Source organism: Festucalex cinctus, chromosome 3, assembly GCF_051991245.1.
Source record: "Festucalex cinctus isolate MCC-2025b chromosome 3, RoL_Fcin_1.0, whole genome shotgun sequence".
NCBI classification, from domain to species: Eukaryota; Metazoa; Chordata; class Actinopteri; order Syngnathiformes; family Syngnathidae; genus Festucalex; species Festucalex cinctus.
Window position 1 is genome coordinate 14,742,362 of NC_135413.1, and position 21,630 is coordinate 14,763,991.

General features: G+C 40.1%; 1 protein-coding gene across 6 annotated transcripts in view; it reads left to right on the forward strand.

Annotated features, from left to right (window-relative positions):
- The window catches only part of brsk2a (BR serine/threonine kinase 2a), a 188,995-nt gene that overhangs the window by 107,656 nt on the left and 59,709 nt on the right, over positions 1 to 21,630 (forward strand). For all 6 annotated transcript variants that reach the window (XM_077515990.1, XM_077515993.1, XM_077515994.1 and 3 more), the window contains exon 2: positions 5,508 to 5,602. In XM_077515990.1, the coding sequence (XP_077372116.1) occupies positions 5,508 to 5,602 (95 nt within the window). The remainder of the gene's footprint in view (positions 1 to 5,507; positions 5,603 to 21,630) is intronic.

Consider the following 21,630-nt stretch of genomic DNA (forward strand, 5'->3'; position numbering starts at 1 on the left):
AGAAGCGTTTTTTGTTTTTGTTTTTTTTATGAAAATGTGGGCATCTATCAACAACTGGAAGAGACAACAGACGGAAGTGCCCACCTCTGGCAAATGGCATCTTTACATACATACAGTCCTTGGTTGCGTCATCACCACATGAACAGAACTCTTAACATAAAACCTGTTCTAGTAATGGACTGATAGAAATGGATGGATGGGTGAATGGATGAGTTACTGAAAACTGTTTAAGTCATTGAATTACAGTAGGGTAGCTTATTGCGCGTGACCGTTAATTTGTGTCATGTACAATATGTACACTAGAGCTGACAGGCATACAGGGATGTTGTGTTTAATGATTGGTGTTAACTTCTGTCCTTTGCCGTACTCCGAGGGCTTTCCATCTGGTCAGAAAAAAAAACTGAAGTAATAAGCCCAGTTTGCGCATTTTGTTTCCTTTCAAACTCTGATCCCAGGGCAGAGCCGTAGCCCTCACGTCAAGTATTCGGGGTTAGAGCGCAGCAGTGAAAAGCAGTTCACAGATCTGTGTCTAAGGGCATTGAGCTTCTCTGAGCCAGCGCCTCTTGGGGAGAGAAAGCTAAGCCAGCATAAGCTACTACCATCTGCCAGCATTGGCTTAGGGCTTCTCAAAGATCAGGATTCAAAGCAGCAGAGGTGAGGAAGTGGAGCTTTTTCATTTGTCCTGCTCCTCTCCGTCTCAGTTGCTTTCAGATCAAAGTGAAGCTGTCCAAAAAATGATCTTACAGTTTAAAAGTAAATTTTTGTCATTGTCCTACTCTGCATAACCTCGTTATGAAATCAGTGGCGTGGCAAATTAGGCTCACAGTTGGGGTTCTCTTCCACTCCTACCTGGATGTTCAATAATAAATCGACCACTCATTAAAAACAAAGTTGCAAAGGAAATACCTTTCACAAGTTCACTCAATGACTAAGAAACCTCTCTCTCAGGGACTTGGGCTTTCATTCCTATTCTTAATTGTATTTAGGAAATACAGCAACAACTAACACAACTCCCACCGCAATCCGACAGATTAAAATAGATTGCTATTGTTAACAGAATAACCTTGCCAATTTGTTGTGTCCATTCACAAGTATGCCATTAGAATTTAAATAGCTTTAAAAATATTTTTCCACAACAATTCCAGCAGTGCAGTGGTGGAATGTGGCTCAGCAGCATCCTGCTTAGCCGTTTAAGTCATTTGCTGCGCAGTTGTGTTGCTCAGTGAGCTGTGGATCCGAGCTCTCCTCCTCCCTTACTCCAACAGCCCCTCCACACATGCACACACCATTCATCATCCAGGCACACAGAAAGGAAGGAGTGCAGTGCTGGGATGAGGATGGGGGTCAGTCGATGGTGGCCTCTCCAGCCCACAAGTCCCAGGCTGGTGCCATTATTCTGACTTTGTGCATGAAGCCAAGGGCTTTTGATTCTATTGATTTGGGAGGAGGGTGAAGGAAAGTAGAGATTGATGCACTTGCTGATTCAGTGGAGTTACAAACCCAGGTCAGATTCTCTGTGTATTGTTCATATGGTTGTAAATAAAGCTATGGAAGCGTAGTGCGTGTGACAGTGCCTGTCTGTGTGCGTTTGTGTGTTTGCCCCCGGCCGTGTTGATACCAAACTGAGACGTTCAAGCGCAACATGAATGTGTTTTTTTTTTCTCCCCCGAGAGAATTCAGACACCACTATGCCAACACTTTAGCAATACAAAGAAACCACTTAAACAACAGGGTGCAGTCATATGCTTGTGCAAATAAGTAGTTTGATTCTTGCATTTCTCCTTCAATAACAACGAAAAACCAAAAGAAGAGCAAATCAAAGTGAAACTTACTGCATATTCTCTGCCACACAGTGACGTGATCATTTGACAACAGATGTAAGGCATGACCGTAATATTTATAATATTAATAATTTATCTTTTCATACTACTTAGACACATATCACTTAGCGTTCATTTGTTGTCTTGGATAATTTGGAAGTGTGTGTTTTAATGGCAAGAAAGACTGTAATTAGGTCGTCAGGACGTCTTATTGTCATCTTTTTTATTTATTTATTTATTTATCCAAAAGACTTTTGTCTCCGAAACAGGAAGTTGTGATGATCAAAGCAAAGACCTTGAAGGCGGTTTCTCACTGAGCAGTGAATACATGTGAAGGTCGGAAATGGATTCATCAACTTTTCTGAGCAATGTTGGCAAAATTCAGAGGGCCACCTCTGTCATTAGCAAGATTTAGCGACTTTTAGTGATTCTGACATATATTATGCAAATATTTGAGAAAGTGTGTTTGAAAGAGCAAGCGCAGCTATAAACCTAATATCCCGAGCATTCATTTTTCTAATGTTCACCATCAAAGATGAATATGTGTAACTCTTATTACTTGCAGGTTGGTACAGGCTGACCCTTGTCTTAAAATTTCTGCTGCTTCACCAACCCTTTTGTCGTGTTCTTGAGTCAGCAGTGCCTCACACTGCTATGGCCGCCCACAGTGCACCGTGGTCAGTCTCACATGCAGCAACGTACCGTTGAACTGAACGGATATGGGCGGTGGGGAAATGAGCCCAAAATTCGATCGGCACAGCAGCCGTGCCATTGGCTCGGGATGAGTAAAATGCCTGGTTGCCGAGGAGTGCCTCTGTGGCTGCCTTGAAAGCGGTAGACATTGCTTGGAAGGACACAGAGAGCTTGCAGTCAGACACATTTGGCCAAGTGCAGAAAATGTACAACCGTATGAAGTATAAATATACTCTAAAGAGTTTTTTCCATCTATCTTCTGCTTACCTGGGTTTGGGTCGTGCTGGCAGCAGACAAAGCCCAGACTTCCCTCTCCTTGGCCGCTTTGTCCAGTTCTTCTGGGGAAATCCAGAGGCCTGTGAGCCTCCTCCCAAACATCTCACCAGTGAGACGTCATAGGGCATTCTATCCAAATGCCTGAGACAGCTCGCCTGATTCCTCTTGTGATGGGTTATAGAGCCTATCACCCTTTCTTAAAGGGAAACAGACACCTTGCAGAGAGAACTCAATTCAGCTGCGTGTGTCCATGATCGTTTTCTTCCGGTCCCTACCCACAAGCCGTGACCATGGTGTGAGTGGTAAATCTAGAGCTTTCCCTTTAGGATCAGCTCTTTCTCCAACATGAGAGACAGATGCAGAAGCCGCATCATTGCTGATGCCACAACCATCCTCATTACAGCCCTCGCTACATTCCATCAAGGTTCCCCTGAGCAAGGCACCAAACCCCCCCAGCTTCAGCAGATGGAAGGCAGTAGTTGTTTGAGCACCCCATCAATCAAACATTTCTGCTTCCACGTCTGCATATGTGTGTTCTTCTGAGGAGTGTATTGTACAACTAATATATACAGTGCCTATATAAAGTTCCAACTGAGGGATTTAAATTGGTAATTGGATTTACAAAAACATTGCCAAGACACCCTCAATCAGGCACACCAGCTTACACTCCTCGAACTGCAGTTTTTGTTAAGATTAAGGTTCAGACCGCCAGGGTCCCAGCTTTTGCCCACCACTCAGCTCACACTGCCACTCCCAAAGGCGGTGAGCCCACTGGAATAGGTGCCCCACGTTAACTCTTGTTGACTGATATCAGAAGCACTTGATGTTAGTTTAATTAATTAAAAAAAAGTCAGATGTCAAGGTTGACACTGTCAATGAGTTATTGATTGAACAACATGGATGCTTATGGTAGGTATATAGATATACAGTAGTTATAACACCATGCATTCAAAGGAATTTATTTTAATATACAAAATGGATGGTTTTGAAATCATACTGGATTTTCTGTGCAGACTTCTCTCACAAAAACAAACATTGGATTTTAGAAGATGGATAGTGAGGCATTAATCCAGTTTACTCCATATGTTTTCAGGAAGATATTTTCTCGTTAATGCATTTATCGTGACTCATGAGCTACTTTGGCGTACATTAGCATATGATAATCATCAGAAGGCTAATGGTTGTGACTGCTGTTCCGCATCTTGTTCAAATGCCTTCTGCTCTCAACCGAATCGTCAACATTTCATCTCTTCCCTCCGTTTCTCCTCTCCATGCAGCTTCATCTCGACTCTTGTGAATGTCAACCTTTGACTAACAAGCCAGGGCCTCACTACTAGACAATGCTCGCCACTTTTCCTCAGTTATTGTACATTCTCAGACATTGAATATCTTCAAACATTTCACCTTCGTCTATCATGATGATCTTTTGGATGTTCTTACAATTTTGGCTTTTCTTGTCTTACATTTTGTCTTTCTTACACGCCAGATATAGTTCCCACCTCATATTTCTCATCTTGTTCAATCTTCAGTGAATTCAGCCACCACCTTAAAACTCTTTGGCTATCAGGTTCTTCAGCGTTGTAAATGGCCTGAAAACACAGCAGCGGCAGGAAATCAAAACACAAAGATTATCTGGCAACTGCAATTGCCATGCAGGTGATGATTACTGACTCTCTATGTTTAGCTACAGTAGTAACTAGCCTCCTCCGCTTCCCTACAGGTGACATGAGCATGTTGCTCCACTTTAATGCACATCCATATGTCCAGCCCAGCAAAGACTTTTTGGAACAGTCTCCACCAATTGAAAAAACAAACAAAAGAATCTTTGATTCTCAGTATTGCTATTCACTGTGTTTCGATGAGGTGCAAAATGCTAATTTTGACTCGCAAACTGTGATGTGAAATGGCCAATTTCAAGCCTTGGCGTTTTATGGTGTTGATGATTTCTTGTGTCAAACAAATGCATGCAAACAACAAGGTTCCAATGTAAGTGTGCACCCATATCCAGCCTTATGCTACACTTTTCTTATGACTGATGGTGTATCTTAGAATATCTGGGAACATTTATTAAGGCATAGAGGACTGTTGAGACTCATTCAAGTCTCAAGTGAAACGTTTTTTGTGTTATGTGAGCTCTCAAGTGTTATTGTCACCTTTTCTTGTCCTTTGTCGTGTTTTTATACGCGCCAGTTTTGCATCAGACTCATTGTCTGGCTGTGTGTGCCCGTTGGCTCTACTGTTACTTGTGTTTTAGCTAACACAGCACATCTGCATTGCAGTTATTTAGTACATTGTAGGAATCAATAACACAAATGGCCCACTATCTTACTGCTTTTATGATTCAAATAAACCCCGGAGAGCAATTCGGGGAAGTGTCACTATACGTATGCAGTCAATAACAGCATGGATTTAAAGTCACAAGCCATTTTACATCAGTGTGGTCACTAAGCAGTCTTCACAGTTCACACATCATGATGCATCACATTTAATTCAGCATACACAAGCCCATTAAAATCTCAGCAGAAACCTCTAGTACAGGTGCTTTATTTTTATTGCCTAGACACCCACTGACTTGTCTAGTTGTATTTCATTCAGTACCTGGGCCTTCAGGGATTTATCTAACTGAATCCATGTTGCAAATATAGAAACCATCAATACTATACTATGCAAAAATGCAAATAGTGTTTTACTCAATGAGGTGTTTTGTTTGTTTTGTAGGATTGGTCAAGCTTGGAGTTCACTGTGTAACATGCCAGAAAGTCGCCATAAAGATCGTCAATCGCGAGAAACTGAGTGAGTCAGTACTAATGAAGGTAAGTAACACACCTTCTCTATTAATATTCAATTTGCTATGTTCGACTCTGTGAATATCAACGTTTGGTTTGCATGTGTCTATATAACTGTTGTTTTGCAACATTGAGAGATCTCCTGTTTCAATTTATGTACAAGAACGAATAGTTGATCTGTTTTCTAAAATAAAGTTCTCCGTTATCTTCTCCTAGCCTAACCTTTGAGAGTAAATTTTATTTTACTTAGTTTTCTTGGTAGTTTGCACATCCTGGGAAACTTGTCATAGCTTGAAGCACACAGTTGCTTCTATATATATTTGTGTCAATTGCGAGACTGCGAAGATGATGTGGCGATCAGAAGGCTATGTCCTCTATTGCAGGACGCCTTGTTCTTCTCCTCTTTTGAGGATAGTTCTTTATGACTGGCTGCATGTCGCTTGTCACTCTGCAGAATAAATTTGAGATGATCAGACGCCTCCGTCATGCCTCCCCGATGGTTATGCAATCATGCCCTTCTCAATACTGAGACGATGTGCAAACCTGCTGCTTGTGAGCAGGCACGACAGGCAAGTCCTTGGAGCTCCAGGCTGCAAAAATATGTGAAAGTGTGGCAAAAACAGTCTCCCCAGACCCCGATGGTTATGTGACAACTCTGGCTGAACCTCCCAAAAAGCCCCGATGTCATTCTTTTTGGCGCTGCGTGATTTGATCAAGGTTTATAGAGGAAAAACAAAAGGAATATCTGCAAAACAGCTGCGTTATTTAAGTACTACAGAGTGGGTTTGTGTTTTTCAATTATGTGTTCACTGAGATCTCATCGCACGTGATAGTCATGATGATAGTCCTTTAAGAACTTTAGGGTTTTATTTATGGAAGTCATTAGTGACTTTATTGTGCTTTGCGGAGAATAATGTGATGTGTATTGTTTTTTTAAATTTTAATGTAGAGTCGAAGTGTGTAAAGAGCTTTGGTGTCCCACTCATGAGATATGAAGCATTTGTTTTGTAGAGTATCTTGGGTTTTGATGGGGAAAAGAAATGTTTATTTGTCATTAGGCAGATGGTAATATAATGGTAATGGATGCTGGTTGAGGGCCCTCTCATGGGAATTTTGCGCAGGACTCCCCAAAACATAGTAACATACATTGAATAATTATCTAGCTCAACCTTTGGGAATGAAACTGTTTGAATCATGTTAGGAACTAGGGGTGTGAATTGCCTAGTACCTGACGATTCGATTCGTATCACGATTCACAGGTCACAATTCGATTCGATACCGATTAATCCCGATACGAATTTATAAGTCGATTGTTGCGATTTTTTTCATTCAAATTTTGAAAATACTAATCAGTCAACTTGTAGAGTGTAAGATTTGTATGAAAATGTATTATTTATCTGAAACTTTAGTCTTATACAGGTTGTAATCTGTTTCATGTTTGAACAGCATTAAAATAAAATATTAAGGCTTAATGTTCCGTTCATATAACATTCTTCCATGCTTAAGGTGCGAACCCTAACCCGAAGTAAGACGTTTTGGTGAATATTTTTCCATTAAAAATGGAAGTTTAAAAATGGATTCAGACGCCTATTGAATGATTCGAGAATTGCGCAATGTAGTATCGCGATATATTGCCGAATCGATTTTTTTCGAACTGCATAAACAAAGGTCTTAGAGCATAGTAACAGCTTGAAACTGATTCACTATGATTGTTTTCAGTCAAGTATTCCTTTTGATGGCTATTGTCAGAGTTTTTACATGTATTATAGGTTTTACCCACAAACCCTTTTTGCTTGTCAGGTTTCCTGCTGAGCAGTCCAGTTCACGTCCCTTTCAAAAATGTCACGTTGCAAAATTGGCCCTTGTTTTGATGGAATACTTAGCCATCTGTATAGAGACAACAAGATAAGAAAATGGTCTTTAATGGGACACACGCTGATGCCACACTGTAATTGTTTGCATACGAGATTGAAAGTAGGGTGCAGACTTGCTTACACTACAGATTCTGCAAATGGAAAATAAATTCCTTCATTTGCATCCCGTCTGCGGCAGAATCCTTCACTCTCTCATTGGAATGTCATTGGTGCTCTGATTGTAGTGTTTGATAAGCAGCCAGTATTAATAATCTGCTTAGTTTGACTACGTCTCCCTAGTTTACTTACTACACTCACGCTGGAGGGCAGGCATCATCTTTTACTTATCTTTGCTTTATGATGGTCCCGACATGCAACATTTCCCAATTGTTTTATATTTATGATCTACTGTAATAGTGTTTTTTTTTTTTTTTTTTTTTTTTAATCTTACCAGTCTTTATTGTACTTTGACTGTGCTCCTGCATTAGCATAGGTTAGTTATGGGCTACAATAGGTTTGGACTCTTGTGCAAGTTTGGCTTATGTTTCCACTGTAGAAACCTAACATTGCCTATGTCCCATACTATATTTGACACGCCGTGGCTTGGAGGTGAACCCAAAAGTGGCGAAGCAGAGCGAGGAGGCAGCGGTGACTTTTAAAATGAGTGTTTAATAAAACAAAATTAAGGAAACAAACGAGGTGCCGGCAGGGCAAGAAAGCAACAAGGATTCAAAGAAACAAGCAAGGTGAAACGTGGGGGACGACAGGGCAAAAATTTGCCAGACAGCATGTCTGGAGGAATAATAACAATGAATCGACACAGACAGAGGGGAGACAAGAGATTATTGCCACTTTTCCATCGTGCCCGCACGGCCGGTTACCACACCACACCACACCTCACGCAACCACACCAGACAGCAACCGCCGGTTTTCCATTACAACTGGCGCACGGCGAGAAGGGGGCGGCAACATTTGAACCGTCCACGCCGTGCACTCCCGCATTGAGTGCGGATCCGAAATAACATTTCCCGATTGGCAAGTCGCGCCAACATTGAACCATATTTACAATTTATAGACTACCACGGATGAAATATTACGATTCACGACTGGCTCGCGAAGACAGCTATTTCTGAATGGAGGTCTGCCGCTGGACTCTCATTCAAGTGAATAGGAACACACCACCAGCCTCGCGATGTTTTTTAAAACCGCAAACATAACAAATCGATCCACAAGTACCTGTTAAATTATAAATATAATTAAGCGTTGTTGTAAAACATTATTATATTTATTGTATATACTGTATTTTTAGGACTTTGGCGAAGACCGGTGGGCGCTTCTGCCTCTTTCACTTAAAACAAGGAAATGGGCGTGTGCCGTGGCGGCAGCGGCGTTGCTGTCGGCCAATCAGATGACAGGTGACGTCACGGACCCGCTAGTCCCCCGATGACTGGTGCTATAGAACCGATATCGAAAAGGTTCTCAACAGCGGTTACAACGGAATGACTTGGCCCCGAAAAAGTCCCGTGGAGACACTAACATCAAATATATATATATATATATATATATATATATATATATATATATATATATATATATATATATATATATATATATATACATGCCAAGTCTTGAGTAGTGCTGTAGGACTGCCGCAGGGAGTTAACGGAAAGCGTAGAAAAATGAGCGAAGAAGACGAACCACTGATCTGATCCAAGACTTTTGAAGCCACGACACCACTATATTACTCCTGCCAAGAAATGTTTCTCGGCATACAATTCTATATATTAACAGTAATGAGATTAGAGAATATTTGAGACAGTACTTACTAGAAACAACAGGGGTTGCTATCAGTAATTTGGAAATACATTTGAAATTTGATCGGGGTCAATTTTTAAATTTAAATATTTGGAAGCTAATTACCACCACTTCAAGCACCTTTTGTAATTGCAGTGGTCAAAGTTAACTTGTATTAATGTCCTGATGTGTGAATAAATGTGGTATTAAATATGTATGCAGGCTCTATACACATACATACATAAAATAAAATGCATCCCTGTGTATTTATTAATAGTTTTAAGTCGTAACCCGAGCATGTGTGTATATGGCAGGTGAAAAGATGGTACCACATGATAAATACACTGACAGGTTTCCGACGAGACCAAAAGGCTTTTGCTGAAGCTGCACTTCGGAGGCAATTACTGAACTCAGCCATTGTCACTCCTGGCCTCTCGCGTGTCTGTGGACATGGATCTTTGCACATGGCCTCATAGTGGGGACCTTTGCTGTCTTTTGGGACACAATTCCACATAGTTTGCAGAATTTGAAAATCTGGGGTGACAATTTTTATTGACATATGTGGATATTTTCAAACATAAAATGTGTTGATGGCGTTGAACACTATTATGAAATCATGTAGAAATGTTTTTCTTGAATCCCGAAACCACTTTTATCCCATTCTCTCACTGCAGCATATCTGCGTTTATGTCTCATTCACTGGCAGCCAGCATATGAGAGCAATCAGTTCACATTTTTGGATTTCACTTTTTTAAGTATGCTAATACTTTGGGTCCCCACGGTGCCATTAGAGGAGAGAATGACTCCTCGTGTGTGTGTAATACCGCTTGTATTACACACATTTATATCATATATATATATATATATATATATATATTAGGGATGTGCCAAAAAAAATCGATTCATAAAAGAATCGAGAGTCTCATTTATTAATCGAATCGAAATTTAATATCCAAAAATCGTTTTATATAAATTTGAAATGAAGAAGAAGGGGAAAAGGCAGTTGTAGCCCACATGCTGTTTTTGTGGAAAAAGGCACTTACAATACAAAAAAAAAAGCATGGGTAATGTCATGGCAGAAATCGATGTAATTTCTGCTTCTAACTTTACGCATACAAGTAGTTACTACAAAAACCAAGATTCCTTGCGAAACAAATAAGCGAAGAAGAGGAAAAGGAGACACAGAAGAGATTGTGAGCATGCGCACAACAAAACACAATACCTCGGTCAATCGAGGAAATGCGATTGTGTTCATATGAACCAGTATTCCGGTTACGAAAGGGGTATCCCAGTTGTCTTATTCAGGTTTTTAAAAAGATGAATAAGAACATATTTGGGTTATTGCGCATGTCATTACATGGTCTTTCAAAAAACATATTGGCCATATTCGGGTTTTAAAAGGGATATTGCCTGCATGTAAACGTAGTCAATGTTAGGATTCAAGAACTTAGTGTTGCTGATTGTATTGATTACAATTGTGTGGAGAAAATAGAGAATCAAATTCCATTGCTCTCTGACAAGCTTCACCAATGAGATGAGGCTTCTCTGTATTATTACAAGAAGTGAATCTGCAACTTTAATCCGTTGTTTAGTTTCAGGGCAGGTTAAATTGTTGCAAGCCACAAGCTGTATCATCCAGCTGAGAGACCAGAGTATCTTTAGAGTGCAGAAGTGTGTGTTTGCTGTTGATATTTTTCCCACATCTCCCTCTCAGCTAGCAAGCGGGTAGCGTCTGATGCTGACTCTGCTGTTGGTATATGAACAACTACTAAGCCCGAGTGACTCGCTCTGGTCCTCAAGCAGCACAACTTCAAAGTCCCTCGTGGTACCCGAATCAGGTTAGCAAGGGGGAGAGGAACTGAGGAAAAGTTTGAAAGGGACATCTGAAGTGGATGGATACGGTTACTTCAGCACACTGATGGTCCTTGTTTGCAGACTCCTGATATCTGACATGTCCCATGGTTTTAAAATTGAAGAGAGTAGAAGATAAAGATTTCCTACCTGTAGAATAGTGCCTAAGATTTCTGCAATACCTGTAGCTGGATGCTGAAATACTAAAGAATGGATCGATACTCTTTTTCCCGTGAAGTGTTCATTAACACAATCAATAGTAGTTTTAATTCTACACCACTTTTCCACGAGAAACGGTATTTCACTTCTTTTATGCGACCACATGTTAATTTAGCTGTGTTTGTACATCTGTACGGTGAGGTTTTGTTCCAGATGATGGTTGGATCAATGGCTGTGCTTGAATACACCTCATCAAAAATAACTAATGGACTAAAGACACAGAGCAAAGCAAGTGATGAAGTGGCGGCAGATATTGCAGTGGGCGGCCAAAGCACAAAATGTCTGAGGCCAAGATGAATCGCACTTGCTTTAATCTTGTTATCCCAACATTTCGGTGACACCACTGTAGCTTTCTTTTTCCCGCCGTCTCTACCTGCCCTCTTAATGATTACGGATTGACCATTCCCTCCCATCTCTGTTGTGCCGCAGGTGGAGCGGATATAGAAATGCTTCCAACACACACATTTAGTCTCACACTTTCTCTAACTACATGTTGAGTTTGTGTGTGTGTATGCTGCAGATCTAATGCAGAAGCAGTAAAATTAATGGCTTTCATATGTTGCAGCCTTTCACGATGATCCATCAGTTTGTTTTGCTGCAAAGCCAGAAGCCAAGCTTTTGTGCACTAACAGGATGGAAACGCAGAGTGATTTTCATTGGCATAGGTGTGCCTCCGTTAGGTCGGCCAAACATCTTTTCTGGTATCTTTTCTGGCTAAAAGCAGATCCTCAAAAAACAGAATAACAGACAATTCACATGTATCCGTCTAAATTCTTCTCAATGACAGTTTAACAAGCGAAAATGCTTGCTGCTAGTGCTGCGAACAGTTTAAATTTAGGGTGGTGGGAATGATTATCTCAAAATGAAAACAATAATTATTCATTTATAAAATTTATCGTTAAGTGAACTGCTATTTTTCTCTTCATTGTTATTAAACTAAGCAAAAAAGAGAGAGAGAGACAGATAGATAAATATATATATATATATATATATATATATATATATATATATATATATATATATATATATATATATATATATATATATATATATATATATATATATATATATATATATCTGAATACTTGATTATTCAATAGAATTTTCAGTACGATCTCCGAATACCAAAACATTGGATTGCTGCAGCCCTAAAACACATGGTGCTATTATTCTTGCAATATCGGGGGCAAGCTCACAGTATTGTGGTCTATGCTGCACGCAAAGCGGCAATCCACAGCCGTACTCACCCCAGGTGTATCCTGGCCAAAGTTCTGCACTTGGGGGAACAGAGGCCACTTTGAACATTAGCTCTCTCTATTGTTGTTGTTGTTGTTGTTGTTGTTGTTGTTGTTTTTTCCTCTTAAATAAAGGACGACCCTCATGTAAACACATGAAGCCATGTTTTGTGTGTGGATTGAAAGTTGAAACTCGCGTGACCTCTATACAATTTGGTTTCATGCTAAATAAAATTGACTTAGGTTGAAAATGTGGTTGTTTTTATGATTCTGGTGACACAACTCATCAAATACATGAAGCGTTGTTTGGCTGATTCAGAAGATAAAGCAGAAATGGAGCAAAGGCACAGAAATGAAATGGCGCAAGACAAGTCAAGATGTAAAGAGAAGCCCTATCGAGCTCAACCGGAGAGCTCCACACGTTTGAATTGATTGCATGGGCTTCTCCTCTTAAAACTTGCTGTGTTGTCACACATGAGATAAGTCTTCACATCGGTATCTGTTGTTTCTGATTTTCCTTTGAGAGGGTGGGACACCTTTCATCCAGTCGCTCTGCCCTCAAGTGGCTTGAACTTTTCATCAAGTTTAACCCCTCAGTTTTCTTTTCTCTTCATTTCCTTTTCATGTTGCAATTCTTAAATTTTTGATTGGGCTTGTTGACCCACGTAAGTGTTTTGTGTCCATGTTCACCACTTGCTGTTAAATTGTTGTTAGGCATTCTCTTTTATGCCAGTTGAGTGATTTCATACTATGCATGAGAATCATTTCCAGTTTTTCAACAATTATTTTGTTATTTTGTGTGCATTATCGCTTTGCTTTCTTTCTCTCTTTTCTTTATTTTATGTGTACTTGGGATAGACATGTTTCTTTTTATCTTCCATTGTTAATTGTATTTGTATGTTATTGAATACGAACAACTTTTTAGTATATAAATATGATGTGTAGGACTACATAAGTACATGTACTTCTTCCTATTCCTTCAACATGTAAATTATGGAAATTATTGTTGACATTTTTTTCCCCCTTTCTTCCTTTAATTTTTTATTTTATTTCAACTTGTTTTTTTGCACTTGTAATATGTTTATATTTAAATGTTGAAAACTAATAAACCAATCAGGCAAGGGGCAGTCAAAAACGATAAGCCCAATTTCATTTAAACCATAAACAATGGATTAAGAAACTTCAATATCTGGTTTAAATACTCGTTTAAGCCACTCTTCTTCCTGTCAACCATTTTGGAACTGGCATCATTTTTGAATGGCAGAAGCGATGAACTGTAATTGAATGTGATTGCTGCTTCTCCATTCACGTTTTGTAAGCTTCTGAAAATATTTAGTCGTGGTTCCCCTTTCAAAGCAAGTGATTCAATCGCAGCTCTCTTGCCTCTGACAGACATTCAACCAAAATGTCATTTCCCAATTGACTGACAGGAAGAGGACAGGCTTAAAACACTTTTTTTTTTTTTAATAAACCTTCAAACTATTTGAACTACACTGTGAAAATTTCTAGGGAAAAAAATCCATTATTTGTATGTTAATTTAATTTGGGCTCATTCTTGTTTGACTGCCTCCCGTATAATGTTTTATTGTTGACTTCAGCTGATCGTGTGGAATCAATTGAAGAAGGTTGTATTATTTGTATCTTTAGACAGTTGAGGTAAAATAGAGTGCATTATAGTCTGAAAGGATTCAATTATTTTTTTTTTATTGTCAATGCTGTATACTGTATGTGTAGGACAGAGGAAATTGAAATGCTATTTCTGCTTGTAAAAAAGTATTTATGGCATAGAATATATAAAATTGCAGAGCAAAAAAACACTAGTTCCATATTGTTTACGTTATTTCGATGTGAAGTGGAGTGCAATATATTAGTAAGCAGAAACTCTGGTTTTGACGCTCAACTAGTTGAACATGCTACAGGCTACAGGCCTCTGTTAATGGCACAGATCATCCAAGCTGGGTAATTCTAAAAATGTCTTTATCCTTTTATACATCTACAGGATGTTTTACACAAGACAATGTGATCAGTTATTTTCATTTAGTTCTCAAAATACTGTTTAAATCATCTGTATCACGGAGAATAGATTCAATTTGGGCTAGTGTCTAATGTATTAGACGTTAAGGGAAAGAAGCTGCATCATTCGAGTAGTCGTAGGTTTGTGTGAGTGTCAGTGAAAAAGAGACAACATAGAATAGAGCATACAACAGCTGACGAGCAATGAAATCATGTGATGTGTCATTTTGCTGGTAACGGCATTGTGGTGATATGTCAAGACCTTGCCATCACTGTAACTGCCACGATGCAGGAGATGGCAGCTTCTGGATCATTATGTACATTCAGTGTATTCAAGACACACGCACGGGCACGCATTCACATCTACGTGAATGCTCAGTTGTACAGTCTGTAACCGTCACCATGCAGTCACATCAGACAATCAGGGCTGTGGGTTGAATAATAACTCCGGACATTTGGTGGAACTTAATTGCTCATGACCCTAACAATAAATTTATTGTATCAAACTGTATATGTGACCAGATCCCTTCTATAAAAAGCAATGCACACAATGTTATAGGACAGTGAGGTTTGTGCAATCAGACCGATGCATGTTCAAAACAATGATTCACTTTTGAATGCAGTTTCCTCCCTTTGCTAATGTTATTGTTAATGTTGGGTGTGATTGCAGCAGATTGTGTGCTGAAGTGGAATTAAATCCCCAATGAATTTTCTCTTCGTTACGTTTCAGAGTAATCAAGTCATCTCAGTTGACCAGCCTTACACTGCTTCGCTGCTGTTATTGAGTCCAAGCGCATGACCACTATTGAGCAGACCCAGGTGTCAGTGACCAGACTCTGTATTAATTTTCAGAGATAATTAGTGAGCTGAGTGAGCCACCATCAGACGTCTGTCTGCTTGACTTCCCAAACCAATAAGAATCATTGTTCATTCATTGCTCACTTTCTTTGTTTGGGTTGTTTTCAACCTGTTTAAGTAGTTTATTGACATGGCATGCATCCACACATGTCAGTTGCGTCCTCTCGCTTAACCTAAGTGGGATAGAAAATGGATTTATGGCTGATTTTGGATGTATATTTTTGGTTGGTTGCTGTGCCAAAAGCAAAAATCTTCAGCTTCAACTTTCTGGCAGACATCTGAATCATTTAGTTGAGCCAGAACTGGCTGCTTTCACAGCTGTTTGCAAGTTCCTCCACTTTGACTAAAACACAAGATAAAGTTGTAAAAAAGCATGCCAAAACTAACGATGCTTTCATCACCAAGCTTCAATATAGGTGTGATGTTTTAGCATCAATTGTGAATAAAATATGCACCCCTAAACAAATCTTGAAAGCTACCAATCGTTGAAAGTTCATGTGTTGTAGATTAACACATTCACTGCCATAGACGGCTTTAGACGTCAAAGATTCATTTTTTTTCCTGCACACGCAATAAAACAATGTGCAAAAAAGCTTTTTCGTTATGCATCAACTTGGTATTAAAGCAACAGCAGTAAATTGCAGCGTTTACTACACATAGTTAAAAAAAAAAAAAATTAAACTTTTGTGTAGTCTCCAAGAATATTCAAAACATGCAGACATCCAACTTTAACACATTCACTGCCATAGACGGTTTTAGACGTCAAAGATTTCTTTTTTGTCCCGGACTGACAGTGAATGAGTTAAATATTTAGTATATATTCCATCAGAACATAGCATTTTTCTTTCTGTTTTCAATTCCCATTTTGTACAAATTCAAGGTGACCTTGTCAATCCTGTTGAGTAAATTATCTCTGCAAAAGGAGGGAGAGACTGAAAACCTGACAAAAAATACATTTCAGGTGAGTGACGCCCCAACGTAACATATAGCCTTATGCTGTCTGCCTGTCAATGATAAATCACTCCTGTGGCTGACTTGTGCACATGCTCCTTGAATGCCCGTTCACACAAACCTTGGCCTGTTGTACGCCAGCCTGAGAAACTGCTGGAGTTCCAAAAGATTCATGATCGCAACCGTTGACCCCAGGCTCTGTCAGGTCTCTCCCATTAGACTCTATCATGACCAAGGTTGTGCAGGGGCACGTCTTTTAGTGTGAAATAATGTAGCCTGCCAGCGATGTAAGTAGCAGCCCGATTCATCTATCAGCATCCCAGACTTGAGTAGAACCAAAGAATTAACGTTTGACAGGAAAAAAAATACAGCCAGTTTATAGGAGGAGGAGCTCGGCAGTAAAGAATGGAGAGTGGATACTGAGCAAGATTTGAACGATTGTTGGATGGATAAAGGATAAGGACTTAGCAGAGACACTGTCGATATTGATTTACATGTCTCTGGCATTGATCAAACCACCTCCTCGTCACAAAAGATCACTGATACAACCATGATCTGAAATGCCTCTTTACCAACAATGCAGTAGTGATAAACAAGTCAAGATTCAAGTTCAGGGAGCTGAAATGTTAAATTTTAATTTAGTGGCTTATTTTTAACTGAAGCTGAAAAGTGTCAGTCTCAGTAGGACAAGCTCAGCTCAGCTTGAACAATTTTTTTTTTTTTATGTTATTTAGGTAGTTTCATTTGTCCTTGAAACTGATTTCAACCATGACATACACTTTAGCATTGCTTTGCAACACATTTGCACATCTGCTTGGCTAGCCAGTTTTCTGGTATAACATTATGATTCCACAAATACCCCCCCCCCCCCCCCCCCCCCCCCCTCCCCCCGGTTTACTGACTGACATACGTATGAATTAGTGGATGTATGAACGGATGGATAGAGGTGACTCATGGATGGCTGGCAGTGATGGGTGGGGTATGCATTAGTGTGTGTGCACCCTGTGTGAATTTGTCCACATGCCAAAAGCATGGATGGATGGCGAGCTGACTGTTTTTGTCAAGCAGACCAAGCTATACTGTCGCTTCTCATTCTGCTCACTGATAGTTAAACACTCACCTGCCATAACTGTAGTTCTCCTTCATCCCTAAATTCCCTAAAAGTATGTAGTCTACTGCTTACTATACTGTATGTGCAAGAATTCCATTAGCCGATATTATATTCTTATATAGGTTATCATATGATATATACATATATATGTAAATTTACAGAGGTGGGTGCTTCAATGAATTTTGAGCGTCCATTATTCTTCTATCGTCAACAGTCGGGACACTCTCCAACCATCAATATTCAATTTCAAGCTGAACCACATTGTAATCATCAACACGATGTTTGTCATTCTTCAGCGAAATGGGCATTCGTCAATATCTCCGACATTTGAATTGGGAATCCGTCGATGTTTTTGTCATTTGTCAGCAAAATATACATTCCGTCACTGACGGACAATTAGATCGACAATTACATTGACAGACAAAAAAACACTTCCGGCAATGCTTAGTCCCTCAACTTTGCAAAGTTTCCTGTCATTCGTCAATCGCCAACAAAGCAGGCGCCCGTCATTGACGGTTTGATGGCCTTTCCGTTAATGATGGCGGAATGCCCTCCTCTGTAAACGTATCCCCATGTTACATCATCATGGGTCTGAGATGCAGACAGGCCTGCCCTGCTCACTTTTTTTTTCAGGGAGAAAAAACAAAAACAGGTACTCACTTGGTTGTTGAACAAAAACATTTGAAAAGTAAATTTTCCATACATGCAGCCTTTCAAACCATAGCTGAATGCTTTTTATGCCGTGAGTTTTACCATGATGACTTGTGGAACTTACCTTACATATTGATGCTTTAGGTCTTGTAATTATTAGCTTCAAAAAGGCTCATAGAAAAAGTGCTGGTTGGGTGTGAGGAAGTCATGGTACAGGTAGCAAGCTGGCACTGCCACCATGTCTTTCTGTTACTTTGGCCTTTCCCGTTGGGTTTTCTCCTTAGATTGCTTATGCTTCAGTCCTCTCACATTCTATCAACGTCTTTTGTTTTACATCACTGGGACTCCCATGAAGCAGAGCCACCTCAGTGTTTTTAATATCTGACATACATGACTGCCTGGTTGACTTTGATCCCCAGATTTTAGCATCAAGGGACCTTTCAGTTGTCGGCTTGGGGGGGATGACAGAAATGTCTGTGTTTTCACCCTCGGTGCATGAGAGAGACTAGTGGACCAAAGGGTACAAGATGCAATAAGCGGCGAGTGTGAGATGACAGAACTTGTGATCCAGTATTTTCCCCTCTGAGATTTTGGGCCAGCTTCTGGATTCCAGTGACAACACACGCATCTAATATCTTTGCATCTTCGTTGCCGCCTGCCTGTCTGTGATCTTCTCCTCTCTGAACACTGAGCGCCATGAAATTGATGTTCTCCATTATTTGTTTGATCATCCATTCTGAGGCAGGCCCTTGATTTAAAGAATCAATATCAGGCTGATGGGGCAATGCGAAGGAGCCCTTCATGTTTTTAGAATTGAGTGACATTTATGACCAGCAGTGCATGCCACATCTTATTTGTCCCATTTGTCCAGGTCCCAGGACGGTAGCATCCTGGTCACAATCTGACTGATGAGCTAACATGCAGTCTTTCACATGGTCAATAGGGTGAAACGATGTCCCATTTAACCAGGACAGTCCCACTTTTGAGCCTTGTGTCCTGAGTTATGGGGGATTTCACCAGCCCCTTTGTTTTGTCTTGGCGGCTTTTTTTAATTTATTTTTCTTTCAGTCAGTAAACTTATATTGTTTGACTCATGTGTATGTCAGTCACACAGTTGTCATAGCAATTCATAGAATAACTCAATTAAAAAGGAATCTGTTATGTTCTTCATGTTTGTGTCATACCGGAACTAAAGCTACTTCCTGCTTCCGTGTCTAAGAATCATGGGAAATGTAGCCACATTTGTAGCGATACGAGTACGTGGAAACATTTTAAAATGTATTTGACGCATGAAAATCACAACATCCGCATATCAACTCAAGTTTCAGGAAATACTGATTTTTTTCGGGGGTCCATCGGGGGGACATTGCAACAACACCACGGACAAGAATAAAGGTTGGATAATGGTGAGCATATTGACTTGTTTAGTGCTGTTAATCTGTCAAACTAGATACAATTTAGCATTATCTACTACTGGTCATCAGATTGACTATTACATTTGTTATAAATTGTTCCTGATGAGAATTTATTGTATATTTGATTATCGTGAAAGAATCAAATAATCACAACTGCTGTCTGTTATAATTGGCATCAACGTGATTAATGCTTTTCCACTGCCACCTCAATCAGTACAATATCTTGCTGAACATCGTTAACATACATAACCTACAGATCCAAGCTACACAGAGCCACATAGACTAGCCAATGGTTGTATAAACAATGATTGTGATGCCTGCCAATGATGTCAGAGGCTCTTGGATAAGATGAGTCAGCACAATGGAAGAATACGTGCTGACTTGGGTAATATAATCCTGGATGATTTGAAAAGCCTATCAGGTGACTTTTTTAGGTCACAACAAGTGAAATGGTGTGTGGTCTCCCTAATTTAAACATCAATTGCACATCATGTTTTTTTTCCCTCTTTTATTCACAAGTTCTGTGATTGCTTTGCTCCTTGCAACAACTAATCCATCACCGTGGTTGTAGTTCATGCCGCAAACGTCAGCTGTGCTGGAGCCTATTGATCCTGCTAATGTGGCAGGATATGAAGCTGATGGATTCCCCGTGGATCGAAGTGTTGCCAATCAGCCCATCCTGACAGGCTCCTGTTCTGACATGTTCATCTAATGATGGCCAGCCAAGAACAATAACCACACACTTAACAAGACAAATGATCTTGATGTCAAATAAACACCTGAGGCCTCATTTATAAAGCTTGCGTACGATCGAAATGAGGCCAAAACTCTACATACGTACATTTCTGCGCCAAAGGTAGTATTTATAGAAAACAAGTCTGGACCTACCGTATGAATCTCCACAATTTGGAGACATGGGAAACACAATCAGCTTTGTGGTGTGTTTCTATTCCTCAAACGGCATGTATGCTGGATGTTGGGTCACATTAATGTTTGTTTTGCTCCAGACTTGCTCCGATTTCACAACCACGCAGCGGGGAGGAAAGCATGCGAATGACAACAATAAAAGGGCAGTCTATTGAACGCCTAATTTAACTTAGCACATTCATCATGTAGCTTTTATAAAAGGGAAATTGCGTGCATATATGCGTATGTGTGTCTACGCATGGTTTCCTAAATCTAAATTTTTTTCTGCGTACGTGAGATTTGAGTTTCATTCGTATGCACTTTTCTGCGCAGATTTTCACACAGTTTTATAAATGAGGCCCGTGTGCTTTTACGTTCATGTGATCTAACCTCAGTGTATGAATATGCTACCTATTCTTCCCCTTGAGAAGCTGCTTAGTTCATAGTTAAGCTAGTTGAGTTGCAAGAAGTGCAGTAGTAACAGGAAGGATAGGAAGGTGTGTGTATCCCACAACCTGAATGTGTGCTTTCAAGGACCACAGCATGGACAAAAGATTGTGTGTGGCTTTGCCCTGACAGAACCCTTAACTCTATTTGCAGGTGAGCCTGGGGTTGTTTGGCAGATCATTTCTACCATAAACTAGAGCGCATGTGGTGCCCCAAACAACTCACCTTCACGAGTTAATCAACAGCTTAATCTTGCAATAAGTATGTGGTTTTACAGTTAAGTCTTCACATTAACTTAAGCCTCATGCTTTGTCTTTCAATTAATGAAGAGTGGGTGGCTCGAGGTAGCTTAACAAGCCTGCTGCAGGCTTTGCAGCATTTCGACAGCTCATCTCTCCTTGAATCCCGCGAAGCATTAGTCTCTCTGCAGGGATCCCGGCTGCCAGCGAGAGAGGCGCTGTCAGCCCGTTCTTATCCACCCAGCACAGTGCCAGGTGAGAGTGTCACGATGCGCTGCTGCTCATAATGCTCATTAGTCGAGATTAGCCCTGATTAACCAAACAGTTTCCCCCACTTTTAGCCCAATTCCCCGCTGTCTGACCAGTTTGAAGTTAAAGGTGCACTGTGTTCAACAAGTGGGCATTTAATCAAGACAAACTCTGCTCTTCAAAACAACTCGCGTTTACATGACACTAAAGGAAAATGAAAGCTGTCAAAGGCAAGTGCGGTTGTGTCGACAGTGAGGCTATCG